This window comes from Epargyreus clarus, unplaced genomic scaffold (assembly GCF_041222505.1).
Source record: "Epargyreus clarus isolate Ecla_fem2 unplaced genomic scaffold, WU_Ecla_fem_2.2 ptg000026l, whole genome shotgun sequence".
Lineage (NCBI taxonomy): Eukaryota > Metazoa > Arthropoda > Insecta > Lepidoptera > Hesperiidae > Epargyreus > Epargyreus clarus.
In genome coordinates this window covers 5904513-5930474 of record NW_027332233.1, presented here as the reverse complement: position 1 = coordinate 5930474, position 25962 = coordinate 5904513, and the positions used below count along the sequence as shown (strand labels likewise).

At 34.2% G+C, this 25962-nt stretch overlaps 1 protein-coding gene across 9 annotated transcripts; it reads left to right on the top strand.

Annotated features, from left to right (window-relative positions):
* The first annotated feature begins 235 nt into the window (after positions 1 to 235).
* LOC140752957 (glycine receptor subunit alpha-2) lies at positions 236 to 24224 on the top strand. Of its 9 annotated transcripts, none has more exons than XM_073087270.1 (11): positions 236 to 890; positions 14529 to 14592; positions 16249 to 16316; positions 16673 to 16908; positions 17998 to 18080; positions 18875 to 19027; positions 20555 to 20765; positions 21299 to 21506; positions 22710 to 22820; positions 23178 to 23246; positions 23660 to 24224. In XM_073087270.1, the coding sequence occupies exons 2-11, from the start codon at positions 14538 to 14540 to the stop codon at positions 23876 to 23878; spliced, it is 1413 nt and encodes a 470-aa protein (XP_072943371.1). In that variant the 5' UTR covers positions 236 to 890; positions 14529 to 14537; the 3' UTR covers positions 23879 to 24224. The 9 variants fall into 9 exon arrangements, with proteins under 9 accessions (XP_072943371.1, XP_072943368.1, XP_072943364.1 ...); XM_073087267.1 differs by having other exon boundaries at positions 238 to 890; positions 14525 to 14592; positions 18875 to 19000; positions 20567 to 20765; XM_073087263.1 differs by having other exon boundaries at positions 238 to 890; positions 14525 to 14592.
* The last annotated feature ends 1738 nt before the right edge of the window (positions 24225 to 25962 follow it).

Sequence of the window (25962 nt, the reverse complement as noted above, 5' to 3'; positions counted from 1 at the left end):
GAGTGTGTTCATAATTTCGACGATATAAAGGAATCGGGGAATCGTTTTACTGTTGTAACTGCAGCCATACAAATAGTAAATGACCCATTTTATTCTACACAAGCTACTAAATCATTTTACAACTTTTTGATTTTTTATTATATCAGACAAAAAAAGTCAAAAACGAAAATTATATTATATTATACCAGAAGTATTTTGAAAATACTAAATCGTTGAAAAACTTTTGATGGCCTATACATTCATGAAAATTAAAACTATCTGACTTAATGGCCTTTGTCTAACTATTTTAGTCGCTACTAGTAAATTTGCAAAAGTCAAATGTTGTCTAACGATTGGGCACGGCAGGTTCTGTCACGCGACCGCGACACGATGCTCAAACTATCCTGTACTCCGTACCGAGCTTGCTTCTAACCGTATTATTTAAATTGTTGATGAAGTGCGTTATGAAAATAGAAGATTCGCGACATAAACAATGTAGCGTCGCTGGTCGGGGTATCCGCAGCTGGCTGCGTAGCCGGTTGCGTAGCGAAGTGCTCGTAGTTGTCTCTCGTTGCATCACAGGGTGAGATCGTACGAAAGCGAAGGTTGCGCCCGTGACCGCGCCCGCCCGCCGATAACGCCGCCCGTAGCGCAGTATCGCGCGGCGCTCGCTGCTCCTCGGACCTCGACCCGCGGAACCGAATATATAGTGCCGGCGAACAAAGTGATGTGCTTCCTCAGTTGATGATGTGCAAGCGAGTGAGTGTTGTGAGAGTGTGCGCGAGTAAAGTGCGGCGTAGGCCCACGCTCTAGCCCGACATGTGGACGCTGCTGGTGCCGTTGCTGGCGCTGCTCGCACCCGGCGGCTGGGCCTCCTTCACCGCCAGCAAGGAGCTGTTGGAGTGTGCAAGGTTCGTTTAAATAAACGACCCTTTATTTAAAAATTAACCGAAATTATCAGTTTCGCGCCAGAAAAGGTAAGAAACGTAACAATTAGCGGTAAAAGTTGGCTAGCGACACTGAGACCTCGAGTGAGCTACAAAAATAATTTAAATGGGCTGGCAAAACACTTCGTTCATTTATTGCGAATGCGTGCAAACTAAAAGCGATCTTAATTTAATTTGCCGAAGAAAATAGTAAATTAAGTAATACGAATTAATTCAAACACTATATGTTTTAGTAAAACATTTTACATAACAATAACTTACTTTAAAAGTATTTTAAAGTAAATTTCGCGGTTTAATTACTTCTTCATTTATATTCACCGGATAATATTTTATCATAATCTCCATCTTACGACAGACACTGATAGACAAACAAATACGAATAAACAAAGTTTTCATCAAATACCAAAGATTCCGTCTCCGATATAAATAAAAAGTTGAACAGCTGTTCAAACATATTTGCACACTACAATTATTTTTTCACAAATTTCGCTCTACAACGAGTGCCGAAATCTATTTTTTTTAAGACAACGCGCTTAAACCTACGGCTTAGTTAGTAATAAATATATTTCCGTGACATGTCATTGTCGTTAATACAAGTGATTAATACAAGTTCAATACAATAATTCGTAAGTCGGTATATAATAGGTAAGTGTACGTGGTGCGATCTGGCAGCGTCGTCGGAGGATGGCCGCCGTATCTCTTGGCAAGGCTAATTGTTGACATAAACACGATTCAACGCACCGAGACGGGGACGATCTCGGTTTTGTTCATGTAAATGGAGTATTTAATGCAGTTCATCTGCAACAAGTAGCCGGAACAAATATAACTAAAAACTAAACTGAAAGTAAAATGAAACACGCGTCGGTTTACCTACCTACATACTTTTACATTCTTTTGAAACACGACAACATTTTAGCAAAATGATACGTTTGTTGTTTCAAACGTAAATAAAGTAGTAATTAAGGCAATTCGTCTTCTTCAAACAGTCTTTACAAAAGACAAAAGCTCGCCAATGAAATGAAAAATATGTTGGTGATAAAATCATGAGAATTTTAAGAAAACAACATGAAATGACCTATTATTCAGCTTATAAAATGTTAGTTAACTTCATTAGCTCTAAATTGTCACCAAAATAACTAATTAGAAAACACTATTCAAAACAAGAAAACATAATAAGCTGAATTTACCTTTTCCTTAAGAAGTAAATTGTGTGCCATTTATACATATATTTATGTACAAGTATCATGTAATGAATGAATAATGTTTATTGTATCAAGAACATATTTAATTTGTTTTATTTGCAGTTTTACTTTTCTTTTTACAGTTTTAATTTTAATCTTAAAATCCAAGAGGAATTACTATCCTAACAGATTTTGTCTAACTGCTTTTTAAATATATTATCTGTAATTAATTAAAATATGAATTATAGATAGTCATTTTTTCAAAATACCATCCACTTAAAGATCAAATAAATATTCAAAGGGAACAGTCTAAAGTAACAAAAGCAAACATAGTTATGAGCAACTGGCATAATTTGGATAGAATAATGGACAACGTAGATAGTAGTGTGTGCATCTGGGTTGCAAGCCCAAGCGCATTTTCCAAGAATAGTTGTCTAGTAACTGTATTGAACCTATATCAATACCCATAGATTCCAGTCAACTAAATTTTAGATAAAAATAAATAGTAAAGTGACACAGTTGTTCATAACGGTTTATCGATTCGATGCCGATTGTTCAAGACAGATAAATTCGAGCTATTATCAAAAAAAATATTAATTATATTGCTCCGCTTTTTTAAGATGCCCAGCTTGTTAAGATGATAAGTGTTCACTAACACCCATGGAAATATGTAATTAACTCTATAGTTTTACCTGAAGACGATCACAACTGCTTTATTAATCCTGTCACCTCATATAAGTACATTTTTTTATAATATATATAAATATAATAGATATAAATATAATAAATAACTCTTACAGTAGCAGACGAGCATGCAGTCCACCTGATGGTAAGTGGCTACTGCCGCCCATGTACATCTGTAATCAACCCCAGATAGGATTAGATATTCCTACCTGAGCTCGGCCACAGATGCGCCGCTACCCCTTAGGACTAAGCTGGAACGCCTCGGAAAAGTCTGTCTCCCTTACCACACCCTTCAAAGCGGAACACAGCAGCGCCTTACACTGCTGTTATTAATTCATATAAGTAAGCCAGCATCTAAACCTTTCTTCCGGAATGCTGGAATTACAATACTAGCTGCACTAGTACCTGCTCGGTTGAACTTAACTGGTTGTCCCGCTTAGGTCTGAATGTTTGTAAACTTTGATTTTGACACGAGAAGTATAACACAAGAAATTCATGTGATAGGTACAAGTATCAACACGATTTTTTATTTTAAACTAACTGTACCCCGCGGTTCTCATAATGTGACACGCATACGTACACACGAATTATATAGAAAGATATAGATAAAAGTTTAATGCAATGACCATGCTGATGAGACGGCGGAAAGATTGACCAGATGGTTTTATCTGCTACGCATCTCACTGATTTACAGCATCTCAGTTGACGCGAAGTATCTCACTACAAAGTTTAAACTGGTTCTTGACCCAAATAAAATGTGGATCGGTTTTAATTTGGCGACATGTGTACTTTAGAGAGTATGAAAATTTATGTCATTTTCCGACGTCCCAAAATACATTTAATAAAATTATTGTGGACAATAACTTTCCAGTTTTAATTTGGAGTACATAATGTATTTCTTTTTCCTTATAATCGAATAAGGAAAGATCACGAGTAACTGTTTATTTTTTACTGATACATATGTCTACGTGTGTTAGTAATTATCAATCTTAATCCATATTTTTCTAACACAGTTCGGGCACTGAAATAAATAAGTTAACAAAAATTGACAAATTTCGGCATGTGGTAGGCAAAAGTTGGTTAACTTTGACTTTTTTTAACATTTGTTTTGAGATCCTAATGTTTCCTTAAACTTAACAGATTCAGTTTCTTAATTTTAACGGTAAACATCATGGGAAAACTATACGGTTGTATTCTTTAAAAAGAACTCTCAAAAAACATAAGAATCCTCACTTTGCCAGAGGCATAGAGATTTTTTTTTTGTAAATTGATGTTAAATGTTATAATGTCATTTAGCAATAATTTTAATTTTAAATAATTTTTTTATTATAATTACGTAAAAAACAGCCGAGCAACAAGCATTTTTTTCATTAAAGTTAATAATTTAGGAAATTGGAGTCTTCAGGCGTTTTGATATTATGTATCACGCGTAACATACTTACTACAAATTTGGTATTAATACTCTGCTATACATATAACAAGCATATTGTAATAGGTATTTTTAGTATTTATAAAAATAAAACTTATGAAAAATATAGAATAGACGTGCAGAGAATGCCATAAGGCCACAAGGCATTAAGTTTTCTCTTTTGTTACACTAATTTAAGGTGTTACAAGAAAATTAAATAAATATAAGTGTTTTCGGAAAAATCATAGATCACGCCATGCATAAAATGTTAGTACATAAGTACATTTAAAATGTCAAAATATTTAACTACTTTGTAGAGACAAACATAATGGAAAGAATTTCCAAAAGCATTACAAACGTGGAATTTCAGAATTGATAAAATACCACAATGGATTAAAACAGAATATCCACAAACCGTGTTCACAATTATTGTAATCGTTACATTGGAATTTTGTTTGTGTCCCGAGCGTATTGTAGTTTCAATAAAAAGACGTTTTGGCATATCGCCTTTCATAAGTAAAATATCAAAGCATATTATCGCGAATAGCTTTTAAAAATATTCGTATTTAAAATGACAATGACATAATACATATACTATCAATTTGAAGCAAAAGTCAGCACTGACCCAAACGTATTTCAAAATAGTGAATTTTATCGGTAGTAACTAAATAGTATATAGGTACAGCCCAAGAGTATAGTAACCATATAGGGTACAGCATTTAATTATCGTGTAAAATATAAAAAATAGGTATATGGGCAATTGCCGGGCGCTTCACAGGGAAGCTTCACCCCGTAACTTTGGTAGCACTTTTTTGGTGTGCAATTATCAAAAGGTTGCCCACACCTAATCTAGAAGTACAGCTCGTCCTAAATAAGGAGAGTACTCATTATATTGACTAACAAACATAAGGATTGTGAGGAAGTTTAGCATAGACTAACTAACCTGTGAAATCTAAACAGCAATTAATGGCTTGGTTTATGTTTAGCAGTCTACTACTTTTGTACTTTCAGTTCTTATAATATATACTACTATTATTAACGACAAAAATTAAGCTATTTTAATTCACCAAGAACTTAGCTACTGGACAAACTAAATAAAGGAACTAAATCGTAACCCTATTTGTTATTGACATAAATAAGCCATATTTTTGTTATTTATAAGTTCATTCACATCGTCCTATTACCACCCACATATTTCCCTATGAGATGCCAAAATTACTAATCCGTTAAAAATATGTAACATATATTCTCGTTGGAGTTCTCCACAACTTTTAACTCATATTAATATTTTTTAAATTAATTTCTTTACAAATTAGTTTAAAACTGTTTTAAAATAATGTTATATTTTGTGAAAATTCTTGTACCGAACATTGTGATGAAAACCAAGGAACAGGAACATTGCAAATTTAAATTTTTAGTTTAACGCAATTACAAGTGAACAAAAATAGTTAATACTTCTATGACAGTTGACAGTATGAAGTATTATTGAGTAGTCTCCATCTGTAACACATTCTTCTCTGTGACGCCAGAAGATAACTACATATTTAGGGAAACATGTACAGGATACTGAGATACAAGATTTTACACTTTCAGATCTTACCACACCACTGAAAGAAAATAATTTTCAATCAATACACTTTAAAAAAATTCCATGATAGTAAAAGCAAGTGATAATTAACTATCCTCTGATCTATAGAGTTAGGATCTGAAGATTTTCCAGTTTTTGAAATCAAAATTCATAGAACTAGAACTTTTTTTTTATAATATAGGATTAGCAGACGAGCATGCAGTCCACCTGATGGTACGTGGCTACTGCCGCCCATGGACATCTGTTATCAACCCCAGATAGGATTAGATATTCCTACCTGAGGTCGGCCACAGATGCGCCGCTACCCCTGAGGACTAAGCTGGAACACCTCAGAAAAGTCTGTCTCCCTTACCACACCCTTCAAACCGGAACACATCAGCGCCTAACACTGCTGTTATAAGGCAGAAATAGGTGTGGCGGTGGTGCCGCCGGAGTCGAACCACAAAGGGTTCTACCACCTTCAAACTATGCATACAGATCACAATATCACAAAAATCGAACGTATCTGCCTAAACGTGTATGCAAACGTGTACGCAAACGTGTACACACCTTATCACCTACCTTTCAACATCATTAACCCACCAAAAGCGCTAGACGAAAACTTCATTCAAACAAATCTTAAACGTTAATGAAAAGTCAAGTCAACGTTTATGTTGATTAATAACACATCACCACCCAATTCCCATCTGACAACAATAGACTAACAATCGTTTGAGGGGCGTGAAGCCAAAATTAAACACGTTTATCACGCCTATCTGCGTCACTAATAACCCAAATATAACCGGGCTAGCCATTGCGGTAACTGTGACAACAGAAATAAACCCTTGCTCTGAATACCAGAGTGCAGTGCGTCTGTCGTGGTCCGAACTGTACCCTTACCATGAGTTTTTAAAACATCTCACTATTTTACGTTACGTTTACTCAATCCATTATTCCGTTTCGTTAGCTTCAGTAGACTGAGTAAACGTAACAATAAGTAAGTGCTCAAGTCGTTTTGTCTGCCTCACATGTTCACAAAAAAGAGAGACAAAACATAAAGCGTCATTTTGTCAATTTAGACATTTAATGTTACGTTACTGACACTATAGTTCTGATACAATCTCAACTCTCAAAAAACTCATGGTAAGGGTACTGCAACGAACGCAGCTGACGTATTGTTTCGACACGAGTCGCCAAGGTTAATACTTGGTTATCTGTTGATAATGTATTTATACTTACAACGGTAAACGAAAGTTACAACTCGAACCTAAACAGGCTAATAAAAATATAATCATTATTATTGAAATTGTAGTATGTAGGTACATCATATGTGTATTACTGCTAATTATACTTACATCGTAAATTAGAAACTTTTTATTCAAATTCAGATAATTTACCTATTTGTCTGAATTAATCTTCGATACTGTTTTGATGATTTTGATTCATTAAACCTTCGAACGTTGTGTAGAGATGGGGACAGAAATAAAAATCGTCAAATCCCATCTACTCTCCGATAAATTCAATCATGCTTAAATTTAAAAGGTTAACAATCGAAAATGACAATTTATAGTATAGCCTAACCTAACCTTACCTAATTCTGCATTAAAAGACAATGTTAAGCGATGCTGTATTGTGGATTCAAGAGTGTGGCAAGGAAGCCATACCAACCCAAACCGTTCTACTCGTAACTTAGATCTCAGGGGTAGTATGTACGGCCGACCTCAAGTAGCACTCAAATCATATTTGGAGATGATTACGGAAGTTCATAGCAGTGATAGCCTAGCGGTTAAGAAACTCGGCCTCTCGATCGAGGGGTCCGAGGTTCAAATCCCAGGCACGCACGCACCTCTGATTTTTCAAAGTTATGTTCGTATTAGAAATTAATTATCACTTGCTAAGCGGTGACGGAAAACATCGTGAGGAAACCTGCATACCTGAGAGATTTATAAAAAAAAAATACGCACTTGGCCCGCGCGGTGGACTATAGCCTAATCCTTCTCATTATAAGAGGAGACCCGTGCCCAGCAGTGGGACAGTAATAGGTTGATGATGACAGAAGATCATTGCCGGGAGTAGCCACTTCCCATCAGATGAACTGCATGCCCGTTTGCTGCTTCTTTATTATCTATTATCTTCTATTCTTTATTATTACTCGGGCTTAGTGCATCGAAATTCGATCTGGCTTTCTATTAGAACGTTCAAAAGCAATGTTTACTTTGGTTATCTGAGATAACATGTATAAAGTAACAGCAATATTTTTTCGAATGTGTCAAAGATTCGTGATCTTCGGGGCAGACGTACTGGCTGGTGGCCAATGATGCAGGGTTCCGCCGGCATACGACAATCATGTACTATCACGTGCGTCACACACTACGATTGCCGGTTGCATAATTATAACGCGTGTGATTCCAATAACCTTCAATAATATAATTATAGTATAGATATGAATTAACGCTGATGCATTCTGAACCAGGTCAGAATCAGAGCGGACTGATGTCCTTCTATTTCTGATTAGATCCGTACGAATCTTTGTACAACCGTGTCTAAGGCTGGATATGTAGATAAATACAACGGTAAATGGCGAGAGTTAATAATAAAAGCCATTATCCTCAGCACTGAACAAGATGAAGCAAGGAAGAGAAGCCACTCGTTTAGAACGTAAGACGATTTAAGAAGTCCAGTAGTCCAGTGCAGGCAAAAGTCAGATGATTGTTCAAAAGAAGCTAAGCTACGTTTCGCTTCGGTGTTGCGGAAGGCACGATTAGATATCGGTACTAAATGTCACTGGAAAAAATGTTACCGTTTTGGAAGCCATGTGGAAACATCCAACAAAGAATACATAACCGCACCTTCTACACCAACCCATATTAGAGCAACCGGATTTTATATGCACCACACTTTCTTACTATTCAGCAACTGGACGTAAAATTGTTGTTTCCTAGTAGACTACACACTGTAAGATGTAAAACTACGTCATAAAACTAAAGCACTTTTGACATTGTTGCATACATCATAATATACACAAAAGAAACCAAATAATGGAAAACACGACATTAAAGCGATCATACAACTAAACTCAAAGCCATTATCAATATTCCTACACGAACAGTATAATAGTGTTTATAATAATGATCAAAACGTAACTTAATAATGATCAAAATAATTACATAAAATATAAATAATGCTCTACATTTCAAACGGTACAATCAGCGGCAAATATTTCAACACATACAATTACATGCGTTGGTCACACGTAAAAAGTTATATTTTATGACATACTGTCAACAAAATAATAACTCAACAGAGCTCTAAATATTTATGACTAGTAGGTAAATTTTTCTTCATTAATTTTAAGAACGTCCGCTGTGCACGGATATGAATATATTATTTTAAATAATGTCAAATACTCATTATTTTTATTTTCAACGGTAAAATTAAATTTGCAGACACGCAACATAAATACACGTGAAGATATACCGGTTTCAGTGGCCGTGAAACATACGTGATTGTTCCTCATTATTACACATATGTATATGAAGGAAGGCACGAATAAGTGAGATTACATATTTGAGTCATTAAGCAACCCTTAAATGGCTAATTATTTGAATAAATTTATTTCCATGTGTGCATACGAGTAATCAGTTATTTGAATGGGCATACCTGTATGAAAATAAATAAAATAAAACAATTAAGCTGGTCCTCAGTGCAAGGTTAGTCCAACATATTTTAAATTTGAACTTTTAAATTTGATGTTTAGGTTTTTTTTTTTACTTAGAAACTATTTAAATACATTGCTCTGAATAATTTCGATCATTTCGTGAGTACTGTCGCTCATTTAATGGCAGAAATCTTAGCAAATCCAGTTCCAAAATAAAAAGAACAATTTTAAAAGTTCCTTAAAAAATATTTTCATCAAATTTTATCAAAAGTTTACACTGTTCGACCTTTATTTATTAAATTTAGTAGAACCTTTAATCATTCGATTGCGGCGGCAACAATTTTTTCTGGCCTATAAAGCCAGTGATATCTAATGCTGTTTCTAAGTCGAAATATGTTAATCCATTTATTAAAATGCATTTGTAGCAACATTTCTGTGTAAATAAACGGCAAAAACACTTATTACTTAGTAAAAAAATACCTTGGTAATGTAAAACTTCCTTGAAAACAAGGAAGTGGTATTCATAACCCATTCAAACTTAAACGGTTATGCAAATAAACTAAATGTGTTACATTGAAAGCAATAAATAAAAGTGCCTAACGACTAAAAAAAAAAAAACAAAAAACTAAATTCTTTATTTCAAGTGCAAACAGATGACCTACAACGATAATACAACATAATAAATTTCATTTTAGCGGATTTACAGACATGTTAACATATAAACACTGTGTACATTACATTTGGTCATGTTAGACATGCGATCTCTACTAGTTTGAAATAGAGTGGAATGGTAAAACCAACCAAGTCTGAGTGTGATTTGTGAGAATATATTTTTAAAATAGTACTGCTTTCATAGCAGCTTTAGAAGTGCATACTTTGTGAAAAGGTGTTTTCATTGCAGTTTTAGAAGTGCGTGTTTCGTAGAAATTTAAAGTATCAACCTAATACGGTTTTATTCGTATAGATAAACCGAAGAACTCCCATAAAATTTAGTTTTTTTATGTTGGATGAGTCCCCATTTTTATCCGAATGCCATGTTAGGGTTATGTTTTTATATATTTTTTGTATTTATTGTTATACCGGTCATAAAAATACGCACTCTGTAAAAAAATATCTTTTAACATTCAAGTGTTAGAGAGTGATAGACAAAGAGACAGGCTTAGTAATAAGAACCCATTTTTAACATTTAAGGAAGGAACTCCTAAATAAGTTTCAGTCCGTACCTATTTTATGTGGACACACCCAAATGATACGAATGCCACACACCGGAAATATTTGTATCGCCACATCTACCACTCTACTACGTTATATTACAAAATCAGAGAGCATTCATACATGACCGATTTATAATTAGCGAAAATACTTACATCTGTAAATTATTGAGTTTTTATATGCTTAATGACATCTGCAACCCCAAACAAGACCAGTAGAAATGATGTCTAAATATTTTTTTTGAAAAGTGTAAAAAGGCACGCAATATGGGTCATTTATATGAAAGACTTACGTAATTTAAAATTGTTTTCACTGATACTTGACAAAATAATGCATAAGACACCACATAACCATATTAAACAGAGTAAGTTCTAATAACAATTACATTAGCTTTGTCAAAGTTAATTTGAAATTGATGGAGTCTCATAAGTTTTTGTAAGTAAAACTATTAAGGTTTTATGACTGCAACACGAAGAATGAGAAGAATAGATTCAAAACAACATCGATAATAGCTTATGCATGACTAAACGTAGGATATTGTTAGGTTTTCATGCATTCAACCACTCTTTCAAACTCGATTTAGCCATAGATTCTTAATTGACTCTTTGCTATTTACGGATACGGTCTTAGACTGAAAAGGATTAAACACAAAGCGCAGTCACGCTAAAATACGCGTGATGAAAAAGTTTAAATTCATAACAAAGTCACGCTAATACACACTTGATTTACACGGGAAAGGAAAACATCGTGGAACCTGCATGACTGAGAACATAATACTTAAAAAAGTTCTCAAGGGTGTGCCGAGTCTACCAATCCGCACTTGTCCATCAGGTTGGACTGTGCCTAAACCCTAACTCCTCCACTATCTGAAAGACCCGTGCCCAGCAGTGGAACAGAACAGTTTGACGATATAGTCACGCCAGCAAAATGCATGTTCCTAATGATGTACATATTAAAGAAGTTATAAAATATGTGAACATATATTATTCACATTGTTGCTCTACCTTGAACAATAAGTTAACCTTCCAGATTGAGAAAGTAGGTACATCTTTCAATGTTTCCATGACCATTGGACTTAGAGGTAATCCTTAGTACCTTCACCAATGCACACACTTCACTCATCGTAATTGTATTTAGTATCGATCGAGAACTGTACAATAGAATAGGTACGTAACTCGGCTATTTCTATAAACAACACAGATTAAAATAAAATATCTTTATATAGACGATGTTTTACGGTTTCATTTTTTATTAACTCTGCTCTAATTTAATAAAATGACATTACAATTACAAAATAAACGTTTTGTAAATATTTATAGTATATACTACTTGTAGTTTTAATCTCTCATAGCTATTATTTAGTGTAATCCTTTTTTGGCCATATTATAAGCAACTACAAAGAATACAAAGAATACAATTTGTATTCTATTATTATTGATAAGTGTATCGCTGCTGGATTGCCGAGTAAATGAATAAATAAATAAAAAAAGGTGGCGAGCAAATAACGTTATGGTAACTTGAGGTAAAATTATTAATAATAATGATCACTTGCTTTAACGGTGAAGGAAAACATCGTGAGGAAACCTGCATATCTGAGAAATTTTAAAAAGAAAGTTTTTAAGGGTATACGATGTCTCCCAAGTCGCACTAGGCCAGCGCGGTGTCCGGCGGCCTAATCGTTATCTTTCTGAGAGGAGAGAGAGACACGTGCCCAGCAGTGGGACTAATGGGTTGATGATAATGTTGATGATAAGGTAAAATAATATTAATACTTTAATCATAATATGAATCCGATTGGTGTCAAATCCTTTCTGGTTACACTGTATCAAGTTTCATTTTATTTATGTTATATATACTTTTCAAACTTTTAGTAAAATTTGGTATATAATCTGTTTGCATTTGTAAGTATAGTGCTTACATACATACTTCATTTAGAAAGGAGATTTGTTAAAAGGTTGGATATTGACGCAAAATACAAAAATGTATATGAAAGCAAAACGACAAAGTATTCACCTACTAAAACTTCTTTGTCTTCTTGTATTCCATTAAAACCTTGGCTTATACTTACAGCACACTAAAACTTCGCCTATTCAATCATGTTCCGGAAACCAGCTAAAGTTTGGATACGAACTTGATTGAAAAACCACCAAAAGATAATTTGCTGTTGTTTGAAGACAACTTACAGTTAAACTAGATACGTTATAATCCTTCTAAATAAGGAAATATAACGATTAACTACTTATTTACATATAAATAATCTTACCTGTTTCTTATCAAATATAATAATACATATATATAAATACATAGAGATTATTGTCTAGAAAATCTTAAATAATTCCTGTGTTTGATCCGATATGCCTACGTTATATCTTTGCGGTATCTGTGTATATCCGATTTTATTTATTTTATATATTTACGGTATTTGTTTACGCTTAACGTACAATTATCTCATTGTTATATTACAAATACTACCAGTAACGTTATAAAGATTAATTGCATATTAATGTAATCCTAATGACAATAGTGCTATATTCTACGAAATAATGTACCTACGAGTATACCATGAGTATTAAATAGATAATAAGTAGTTATCGTTTAAGAGTTTATCTCGAGAACCTTAGTAGATAGAGCCTATTATTAATACTGAATCTCTCCAATGTTTGCTTACCACAAATAGACATTTGACAATTTCTTCCTAATAGTAATATTAGTTTCGAAATTTGGTTCATAAAACAATTAAAGGAACATGCAATGCTAATAAATTTCAACCAAAAATTTAAAGCTATTTTAACTTTGTTATTTCTTTCTTTTAAATTTCCTAAAATATGATTTAGGTACTTAAAAAAATCTATTATGCTTTTAAGTACCATGAAAGGGTATTTTAAAATTTTTATATTCAATTTTTACCCAAATATACATCAAATCAATATTTTATACGACCGATTTTATTCACCCAAATATTAAAGGTAAAAATAACAAACGTGGGTGCTATGAATATAATTTTATTTATACCCGGTGGGGGTGTGAGCCTCCGTTGTTTGCAGTAGCCGCGCCGTCTCCGCCGCCCAGCGCCAACATCCGCCCAGCCTTCAAGTGTCTATGTCGATCACAATTATTGAGTCCGCCCTCACGTAGCGGTGCCTCTGATATATAATAATACTTATACCAATTAACTAACTTCACGTTTAAGTCTGAAAACGTTTAACATCGTTAGTTTCAATAAGAATTATGTTCAGTATCTGAAAAATGTATAAACGACTACATCTTAGTCATTATTATCTAGAGTATTTTTTTCGTTATAAAGCTTTAAACCTACCTCTTATAAGGATTAATTCATATGTTTAGCCGTGGAAATAGTACAAACATACCTACATAAAATACCTTCACAATTATGAGTATAACACATGTAAGGATCATACTCACGCGGCCCTACCTACTTCTGTAGTTGACTGTATGTGTGTGTGTATGTCTGTGTTAACTGTAATAAAATCATCATTAACTTCCCAAATCTTCCTTTGCCTGGAGTCTTGTCTCAAAAGAGTAGAGACTGTAGAGTATTCAGTACCTTTGTTAGGTATATAATTTTCTTTATGTTTTCCGTTACCATTGAAACAAGTAATAGTTACTTATTTTGTAATACACAAATTACTTTGTGAAATAACTAGTAACGCAATACCGTCTGGATCTTTTTTCTTGGCGACAATTTATTCTATTTCAAAAGGACCACCTTTTTTATTTTGCGTTAATGAATTTATAAATCTACTTAGTCTACAAAACTTTTACTTGTATATCTACACCCTTTGTATATGACACTTATATCTCGAGAAATTTTAGTTACTTAATCATTCATCTCTTTCCAGTGATTAACTTATTTCAACCTTTTTCCAGCCAGATCCTGTACATGGACCAACATGCGTATGACCTGCCACACAACTACAGTAGAAACATTCCACCCGGTAAGTTCTTTCACAAGATTAAAGTAACACACAAGCATGAAACCCATCTGATATAAACTGACCATTGCTGCGCATGCACATGTTTAAGCAGCTTCGTATAGGAGAAGTATTCCTCCTGGAGCCGATCACAGATGCATTGCCAATCCTTAGCTCTAAGATCGCCTCATATGTAAGTCAGACGGCATCCTCAACCTTCTAGTGAAACATAAGTACCACTTATATAAGGAAGGAGGAACCTTTGCTGGTTCGATTCCGGCGACACCACATCTATTTCTGCCTCATAACAGCAGCGTTAAGCGGTGCTGTGTTCTGGTTTATAGGATGTGGTAAGGGAGACTTTCTACTTTTCTAAGGCGTTCCAGCTTAATCCTCTGGGGTAGCGGCGCATCTGTGGCCGATCTCAGATAGGAATATTTATTCTATCTGGGGTTGATTACAGGTATTTAAAAAACACTAGAAATAAGAGTGGTATTGGTACGTCTCCTGTGGAGCCATATTTATTCTCCCTTTCATTAAAATCCGTTATGTAAATTTGAGAATCAATATGCCAAAAATAAGTGTCTGTTTCGTAAGGGACGTTATATTTAGCGAGTTATTTTGCAACGCAGCTATGACGTGGCAAAACTCCAGCTATCCACTTATGACCGGAGGTTATTCAGCAAAATGTGATGACGCTTAGCCCATCATTACTCAAGCCGTAATCTTCGACACCGCTCATTATGACGGAATCTAGTGTTGTAGCGAATGTGGGCTTAATGACGGTATCGAATCTTGTGTTCATATTCGCGTGTTGTTTCGCTCGAGATTCGATAAGTCTGCACTGAATTTGAACGGTGGTAAGACCTAGTATAGTGACGGGGAGGTGTCACTGCTACCTTTATGTCTAGGTTAAACAGTTCTTTTGTTTCGGGAGAGTGCTGTAATCGCAGCTGGCTTATGTATTAGTCGACCATCTTATGATTAAAAATATATACTTAATTACTGGCAGTAGAACTTAACAGTAGAGCTTAACAGATACTTTTGCGCCATGTTTGTTGGTGGTAAACTAACGTCCAAAGCCAAAACAGCCCTACCAATTGCTGCCCGGTACCACTATTATATTCTGATTTAACTACATCGAGTAGTAAATCAACCTGATTTACTTTATTCGATCAGTGTCTAGTAGTATCGGTAATTTTGTACATTTTTTCTCTTCACGTCAAAAAGTAAAATACATTACATTTCATTATAAAACCTACTAGATAATGTACAAGTGCAAAAATTCTTCAGTTATACCCATGCTTTTTGCTTTTTTACTGCACATTGGCTATAAATCAGTCCTATAGTTTTTTCTAAAATGACCCTAAGGGGCCATTGATTACATATATAATAACGTACATTTTATGTCACAATATATAACATTTAACATTTCATTTAAGTCTTATTCTTTTACTTATCACTACAATGAATTCTCCTTATCGTACCAAGTAAAGTTTATGTAGTAAGGGCGGAGTGGTACAAATACAATAGGTACATAACGACGCGCGTATCGGAGATATCTCCGCCGGCCCTAACCTGATAATTCTTGCTAATATGCAACAGCTTACATGAATTCTGTTAAGCTTTCAGATTAAATGTATCTTACTGGAGTTTCATGATATCTTTTGTGTTTTCCAGCTAAAAACACGACGGTGTACGTCGGAGTTAATGTCAACAGAGTATCGGGAGTTGATGAAAATAAGGAGGTAAGTTCGCATTTTAAAACAACTTATTGCCGTTGTCAACTCATTATTGTCCCGGGTCTCCTCACGAAGTGAGAGAGGTTTAGATCATAGTCCACCATACTAAGTGCGAATTGGTAGACTTCCTTAGAGACGTCATTCCTGAGAGATTTTTTTTTAAATCTCTCAGGATGTAAGTTGCCCCACGATGTTTTTCTTCGCCATTACAATATAATTAATATAATTTTGTAAAATCAGAGGTTCATGTCTTGCGAATAAAATCCTTTGTTTAAAAGTTTGTTGTTTGGCTAAATATTTAAAATATTGTAATGCAAGTTAAATCCATGTCATCAGCAATAATAAGTCAGCAATTTATGCAGGGTTCATCTTCACAGGAGATAACCCTGGACGTATTCCTCCAAGTGTCATGGGAGGAACCTCGTCTGAAAGTGCCAGCTGGTAAACCTTTGATCGACCTGCCATGGGAGTTCCGCCAACTGATATGGATGCCAGACCTGTACATCTGGCAGCTGCAGACCATGAGGATCCTCTCCGTGCTGCAGGAGATGGCCTCCCTCAGGCTCTACTCGAACCACACCGTCTCAGTCAGTATTGGGTTCGTCCATTTTGTTTTACTACTTTTGACACCAATATTAATACCAATTCCAGATTTTAGTTTCCATATAATAAAAAAATATATGTAGCTATATATGGCATCGAATTTTGAAATATGTTCAATCTCTTTCCGTCGTATGCTCGTACCTAACCCTGGAGCATTTCTCCTCAAAAGTTCAATAGTATTTTTTTATGCATATGACTTTTAGGAATCATATTACCTCAGCCCTTTTCTTAGCAAAAGATAGGCAGATGAAATAACTTTATTATTCGTCTCAAATTTCGCTGTCACAAAATGGTAGAGATAGTTTTCATCTACTTATTATAATGTTCATACAATCATATTGTTAGAATGTATTCAGCCGCTAGAAATAACCACCAATGTCGCATTGGTATATTGTAATCTACTGTAATGTGCCAGGTATTCATATTAAAGTGCAAACATAACGTAACATAAGGTACACCGGTTTGAGCATGTATAGATTAACTAAAACAGATAAACATTCTGATGTGTCTTAATGTAATAATGTAGGTATTTGCATTATTTTTAACATCTTAAAACAAAATTGTAACTAGTGACAATATTGCTAATAAGTCTTCCCTTGACTTGGGACAAAATAAATTGGTATTTTACAAACATGAATATACCTAATAATAACTAAGCATTACAATAAATTCTAAACTGAAATAAAATAGGCCCAAAATTAACGCCTATCAAAGATGTAACTGATCTAATAATTATATTCAAATATTTATATTGTAACTTTAAAACACACCGCAAACGAACCCAATCTAACCAGAACACAGGTTCTTATTTGTCTGTGGTGTGTCATAGTGATACAAATACCACTATGATCAAAACTGTGTGACGGTATTGTCGCTGCTGTTGAAATACGGCGAGATTTGCAGGAGATTTTCGGATACGGATAGGTAATTTTCTTCTCATTTGCCTGTGCGATCAAACCCTAAAATGTTTCATCTTAACCAAATTGAGTCGCTTGGTATGTGATTTCAAACGTGCGTCATTTACAATTGTACCTACGCATTTCATGTCTATCAACTATTTTAAGTGTTTATTTTCTTTTTTCAGTGCCACAATAACAATAAAGTGCCAGATGGACTTCGTCTTGTATCCTCTGGACGTTCAGAACTGTGCCATTGATTTTAGTAGCTGTAAGTTTATATTTTTATTTAAAGCCAGTGATGATATGATGGATAGAGTAGACGTTAATCTATATTGATGAAAAATCCTCACTAATATGTACGTCCCTCGAACTGAATGATTTGCATAATAACACGTCCAACCTTCACCTCAGTTATTATTGTATGTTATTAATAAACACCAAGATTCTCTGTCATGATAACTACACGTAATAAATTAGATACTGCTTGATGGTCAGTTATAAATCATATATGTGTGCGGGATATAATCTGGGAGTTGTTTATCAAATGAATGTTATGGTTCACTCATATGCTGTGATTTATTGGAAATATATTGTATCTGTTATAATATAAAGGCGATTGTTTGGAAGGATCTTGGTTAGATAGATTTTATAAATAATTGTTAAATTAACATTAAAGTATCAATAATTATTATTATTCAATTATTTGTATAAGTTATTACAAAGTATACTAGGTACTATTATAATTTGCATATGAATATATCAACTTAACAATATAATATAAACAATTAAAAGTTAAAACATACACCCATCGATCAATGCTTACATAAGCAAAAGGATGCTACAATGTGCTACGAGGGGCTACGAGGTATCCTGCTACAAAGTGCTACGAATGACTTACACACAGCTCAAAGACCTAATCTACTTATATTCTGAAATTATCTAGAGCTGCTACTTATATTAAAAACTTAGAGCGCCTTTATAAAAATGAATCGTACACTATGGAATTATCTAGAGTTGCTACGTAAACTTGAAGTTCGTTTAATCAAATTTTATCACGTTTAGACAAATACACTACAGAAGACGTGCGGTTCGAGTGGCGGGAGGTGGGGACATGGCTCGGCGTGGTCGGCGAGCAGCGCAACCATTTCCGGCTCCCCAAATACGTGGTCCAATTCGTCACGGACAAAAGTAATCATATTCGAAATTTTGGTGAAGGTAAATGTAAATTTATTGCTTTGCGCTTAAGTTTGCGCCCCAATATTGACTAATCTTTACCGACCCACTAACCGATTCGTCCCACCGCGAACGAGGCTGCAATTAAATTAAATATCTCCTTAATATTTCAAATAAAAAAAATAAAATGAGAATGAGCAATTCCATATCTCATATTATTAAACAAGATATACGAATAAAGACCGGAGCGAGCCATAGATACAATTAAAATTAGCTTAATTAATGTCACTTAAGACCTAAATCCAAACTTCTAGATCACTCTGAGACTACAAACAGGCTAGTTTTCGAAGTTTAGCAAACGAAACGGAACATTTCAATGTCACCGACTTTTTCTTACATTCATATCTCAAGTAACTTTAAAATAAAGTTAACTTATTTTAAAGTTACTTTAGATTATTACTTAGTTACTTTAAAATAAAGTTAACTTATTTTAAAGTTACTTTAGATATGAGTAATAAAACTACAAAAGCCACCTGAAAGTTCGCTATCGTTATTTTTCGCGGTGGGAAAGTCGCGCTGTCGCGTTGCTGTCGCCGGCATGCCCTCGCAATGCTTGTGCCCGACGCGGATGTTCATTCCATTTTCCTTCCTTTTGAGATTTTGTCTTTATAAACGGTACACTAAAGTACCCTTACATCCGTGACCAGCGCAAACGATCTTGTAAATGTCTGGTTGTGCATGCATGCATGTTAGTAAATGTCCAGTCTGTAGTTGTAAGAGCCAGTTTACTCGTAAATATACAATAATTTCAAGGCATGATTTAAAATGGATGATTGTATTTCAAGCTATAAATCAAGAAAATGTATTGTATCTGCAATGTAGTGCGTACATGAACTTCTCTATAAAGGTCCTAAAGTAACGAATAATATGTATATAGACATTTTTTCACATATTGGCGCAACGTACAAATTAAAAAAAAATCTTATAATTTGAAATGCTGATAAACGTAGCATGCTATGTTTGATATCATATTGCTATTGTTGCCTGTAAATCTGCTTTGGTGTATGTAAAGTTTATTTGTACAAAAATCTGTATTAAGACAAAAGAAACCTTAGCAGTAAATCGCAAAATTACTTCTAAAAGCTTACCTTAGTAGGTTAGTAGGCGAATTACGTGTTAGGTAATGTTACTATAATTGTGCGACCCCTTAATGCAATTTTAATTGCATCTGTTTCCTATTTCGTACAATAAAATCACTACCTCCGTTGAATTTTCCCATTAAAACACTTACATGTTCAATTAACTTTATTTACTTCGATTTAGCTCGCGTTTTTTTTTATTACCAGTTATAAAAGTAAACATCAGAAAATTTCAAATCTTTCCATTTTTGTTTACTATAATATTACTAAGATAACAGGTCAATTTTAACCAATTGACATGCTCCTATTTTATCTTTTTACTTTGTCCTAAAGTTCTTGATGTGATGTTGAATAGTTGTAAAGCAATAAATTAGGTACATGTGTCAACAATCTTAGAATACGAACAACAAAAAATACAGTTTAATTAAAGAATTCGTTTCAGGTGAGCACTCAGCAGCTAGGTTACAAATCAAGCTGTCTCGAGAGCTGCGGAGCTACCTCTTGGAGAGCTACCTACCCTCGTCGCTCTTCGTCATCATCTCGTGGGGCAGCTTCTGCGTCATCCCCGAGATCGTGCCCGGCCGGATGGTCCTGCTCGTCACGACGCTGCTCTCCCTCGTCACTATGTTCGATACAGTCAGGTAAGTTACCTATCCTCGTCGCTCTTCGTCATCATGTCGTGGGGCAGCTACTGCGTCATCCCCGAAATAGTGCCTGGTTGGATGGTCTTGCTCGACACGACGCTGCTCTCTCTCTTCACTATGTTCGAAACAGTCAGGTTAGTTACCTGTCTTCATAGCCCTTTGTCATTAATTCGTGGGACAGCTTCTACGTCATCCGAGAGAGCGTGCCTAGTTCGGTCAGGCTCGTCACAATGCTGCTTTCCCTGGCCATTATGTCTCATACGTTCAGATAAACTGTTTACCATCGCCGTACTCCGTTATAGTATCGCAACTTCTCTGTCGTTTCCGATTTCGTCCTTCTAGGCCACGATATTCACTGACTAGTATCTAAATACATTTATGACACTTATATGTATATGATGTTCGTATCTGTTATTTATAGGATCTCAAGCTAAATTTAACAACAGATATCAAAATCATTAAATTAATATTTTTACTACCATTATTTTTAGCACGATGTTTTAATTAAAAAATATATATATGTTTAACAGTACCAACTCCCCTGATGCCCTGGAGCTGAAGTGCATCGAGGTGTGGCTGATATCGTGCACGCTGTTCGTGTTCCTCGCGCTGCTGGAGTACTTCGTGGTGCTGTTCGGCATCCGGTACGACAAGAGCTGGAGCAAGCGGCGCCAGGACCTGCGCCGCGCCGCCTCCGCCGTGCAGCTCGCGCCGCCGCTGCATATGAATCATGCGCAGGTTTATACGCTTCTACTTACTTATTTAAAAAAAAATTAATGATTGAGGTGTACTTTCAAATGTCATTATCCATCATTTTGCAATACTATGTATCGTATAGTGCCGTAAATATAATATCCTATCGTGGATACCGTAGGATACGGTATAGTAATGCAATACAAGGCACCACGACACGATTCAATGCAATGTTATACAGTAAATACCATACAGCACAATACAATAAAATATAGTTAACATTACCTTTAAATATCGTAAGATGATGTATACTCGTAATTTTGTAAGTATAGGTACATATAAACAGGTAGATAGAGTCTAATTAGAAAGTACATTATATATTTCGATATCACACGTATGCAATAACATTAAAGTTGGACAAATTCATTTAAACTACATAAATATAAAAAGTAATAGTTCAATTTTTAGAACACAAGAACCTACGTTCTAACACTCTAATTACACTTAATTACAAACGCGGCTTGGGCACACTTAACACTAATGATCTTACAGTATAAAGAAAGGAAACAGGTAAGTTAAGAATATATTATTGTATCGTAAAAATATTCAAATAAAAGTATGTTTTATAATGAAATTCATCTTAATTAATTTACAAAAACAAACAAACGAAAAAAACATCCATTTATCACAAAGACGCCCTTTCGTCCGTAGTACTTTCTGTCTATTTCATTTGTTTGTTAGTTCGAATTATTATAATAATTAAAATAATGTCTTCTTCCCGTGAATGTCCTAGAGTCGTTAATAATAATAGTGACTGGATTGTTAATAGGAATAATTAACCATATTAAATACCGGTAAAACAGTGATCTATCACATTTTGGCACATCCTTCGACTTTAATATTTCAATAGACATTATGTTTTATTTTTTTACACAAAACATTTATTCTATTTAGAATTACCCACATAATTTAATTATTAAGTAGCTTTAAACACGATAACATACTCATATTATAATCTCACCTATTAGTAATTTTACCTAACCAAGGGATTTTTAAGAAAGCATGTCTACCACATTTAAATCCACGTTCTAGCTTTGGGCAGATAAGCACAATAAGCTCTACTTACATGATTTAGTCTATCAACTGTTTGCTAGTCACCGAATACAAGGACTGAAAAAGCCTAAAAAACAAGGAGGATATAGGCCCGTAAAATTCTGTAACCATACATGCAATATTGCCTTCTTACAGAGGCTGAGCACGCCAGTGACGGGAACACCGCAAGGTGGTGTTTTCACCCCACAATTAAGTGTCGAAGATGAGGGTCTGAAACAACAATTTTCACATCAGACTATTCAACGGGTAAATATTTTTATATGTCATCAAAAACACCGACGTGAATAACTTGTTTGCCGTCAGCATAATAAATGACCTCCATACTCATCAAGTCACGGCAAATACCGCCTTGTTATTAAAAATAGCTATTAATTAATATCCATGGGAAAATGAAACGATCGCACCAAAATCATACCCCTTTGCATGATAGGTAGTCATTTTTGTTGCAATTAACGATATTTATTCCAAAAATATCGATAGTTTTAATACTACTTAGATGTGTGTTCGTTTGTGCTTTGACGCGAAACACAAGGAAATAATGGCTCTCAAACACGTAGGCACTATTACGTATATTGTTTTTAAACTTAGGCCACCAATTTTTAGTTAACCGGCAAGGATAGGAGAAAATGGAGAGATAATAAGGTTGGATGTGAGTCAAGATCGCTTAAAAAGGTAAAAATTGAACTAAAAACACTGCACTGTGTGGCTAACGCTAGATGCAGTAACAGTGGTTAAAAATCACAGATAGTGGTAAATTGTTGTTTTAGTTAAAGTGATGTCCGAGTAGATCGTAAGCTGGTAAGCAGAAAAATTGAATTGTGATAGATAGACACAATAAAACCCTCAGTCCTTGTTGTTGTGCTAGTTTACCCGTTTGAAAATGTTGTTTCTACAAAATTATTTTGTCTATGTCTAGGAAATACCTACTGCTTGTTTTTATGTATTAGAAATCCTATATAGATATGCATACGCACCGATGCTTCCGACGCCTCACTAGTAGGTACGTTACCCAAACTGTATTGTCCTATCCTGTTACCAAATAAGTTAAGATGAAAAGATATTATAATATAATTATTTATCCACAGGACTCTCCCATCCTGGAAACTCTACCGACAAGCAGGATGTCGAGCAGTTTTTTTTCGCGGATTGGTGAAATAATTGACAGCGGCGTCATGTTTTGTGGCGCCCAACACGGGGCGCTCGACAGATATGCCCTGATTGTGTTCCCGATGTGCTTTGTTCTGTTTACAATAATCTACTGGACCACATACCTCAGTGAAGCGCATCGAGCGATGCACAAGTGAAGTGAAATATAAATGAGCTTAATGATGTTATAAACTGTCATATTCTACAAGAATAGAAACTCTGTGCCTAATTGATAAGACTATTGTACATTGTGCTTATTTGTTTTAAAAAGTAAAATGTGACCACACGTCACATATGGTACGTGGTACCAAAAATAAGACATCAATGGTGAGTCAAAGTTATCGAAGTATAAAATACTATTAAGACATAATGTAAAAAGGAGTTTACTGAATGAAGTGTTTTATAAATAGTTTACTTATAAAAATATTCATAGTTTTTAATTTATATTCTCGAGTTTTCTTTTCAAGAAGACTACGTTTCTCTAAGTATAAACACCAATAATATAGACGCTTGGTTTTAGAATTTTATATTGGTTATAATTATACAATATTCACGCTTATGCTAGGCTTCATCTGTAGGATATTGTTAACATACTCGTACATGTTTTATATTATTAAGGCAACTGAAATAAAATTGTTTTAAAAATATAGCAGATAACTATTGGCGATAAAAGCAATGGTGGGACCATTTGCACTGTAGTTGTATAAAATACAAATATACCTATTAAAAAGCTTTGCATAGTGTGGAAATACCAATAATATACTAGATATTATATACGCCTATATGTAAATAAGTGCCTTATATTAAATGTATCAATATTTTAAAGTTTTCAGCTATTGAACAAGAACCGATGGCCTCACGTGAATACCTATTAATGGTAATACAATAATTATTTAATCAGGAGCACGGTAGTGCTCCTCCAAGTCGAGCAAATTCAATTTTAAAATGGTTTTTTTCTATTTCATGCTTTAAATCCCAGTTTCCACAATTTTAATCTATATAAATCTGCGTACTTCTGTAAAGAGAAATAAAAAGTCGATATAATAATACATTTAATTTATTCATAATTTATAATATTTCATCTTTTACGTAAAACCTATTTACAGTCATTTTACAATATGTATTCTTAAAAGTGATTTTTGTTTTATTTTCTACGTAATGTTTGAATGTTTCAATTCCTTGCTTACTATGAATTACCCGAGGCCATTCCTTTATGCAAGTGGTCTCAGTGACAAGTGCTAAAGACTTAATGGATCTCGGAGATAAAATTACGCCATTAATGTATGTTCCGCAATAAACAAGGTAAACAATTAACTTTACATGAATATAAATATTTAAAAACTCATTATACCTAAACCTACTATTTTTGTAAAATTTAGTTTGATTTAAAATAATATGTACTTAATATTACTATGTAAAATATTGCGTCCAAATGTATTTTGTTAAACAAATTTATTTTTTACATACGCTATTGGCCTAACAAGCCTTTCGTTTCACCATATAATAATATTGTATTTTTATTTAGTAATAAGTAAATTTTAATTTATTTAGATTTTAAAATGTAATTATTAAGTTACCCTATTATTCCTTCATAAGGTAATACTTAGTCCCTGCTTTGCATAATATCTTAAATTTGGTAGATAAGGTTTTAAATTGTTCTAATACGTAGATTGATCCCTGTAATAATAGTCCCTATTTTTTATTGAAAATATGCCGTCCCAATGTATGTGAAATGCGGTCTATTAAATATACCTAATTTAAGTATTTATTTTTATAAATAATTAAAAGCAACTAATCATATCACAAATGTTACCTACCGTTTTACAATTACAGTTTTACAATTTATGGACATCATTCTATGACATCATGTCTCACTTTTCTAGTCATTATAGTGAAAATTTATTGTAAAAAAATAAGTTGACTTGTATTATAGCGGGCCTTTATTTCTAGTATATTCAAAACTTTTTATGTGGTTGCAGGTCTACTTAATTAAATTTTATTTTATGTAACATTTTCTTAGGAGCGCCACTTAAATCATTATCAGGCAGTGCTTAAACCAACTGCCCCATTTTTTTAAGCACAAATATTTTTTTCCTTTATCTACAATAATTGGCAGTATAGTTTCTTAGCAGATTTTCAGTTTAATCGAAACTTAATTAAGCAATTATACTAGAGTATAGTATATCAGTCAATTAGAAAAACAATGTGCCTTTGAACCAACTTGCCTTACATTGCCTTGTCT

What these genes read in the sequence shown, in the direction of transcription:
- LOC140752957 (XM_073087263.1), top strand. Translation starts at nt 799, where the DNA reads ATGTGGACGCTGCTGGTGCCGTTGCTGGCGCTGCTCGCACCCGGCGGC. An exon ending in ACCGTCTCAGTCAGTATTGG is followed by an intron (nt 16,909 to 17,997) that starts GTTCGTCCATTT and finishes TTCTTTTTTCAG; the next exon opens with TGCCACAATAACAATAAAGT. An exon ending in TGCATATGAATCATGCGCAG is followed by an intron (nt 21,507 to 22,709) that starts GTTTATACGCTT and finishes GCCTTCTTACAG; the next exon opens with AGGCTGAGCACGCCAGTGAC.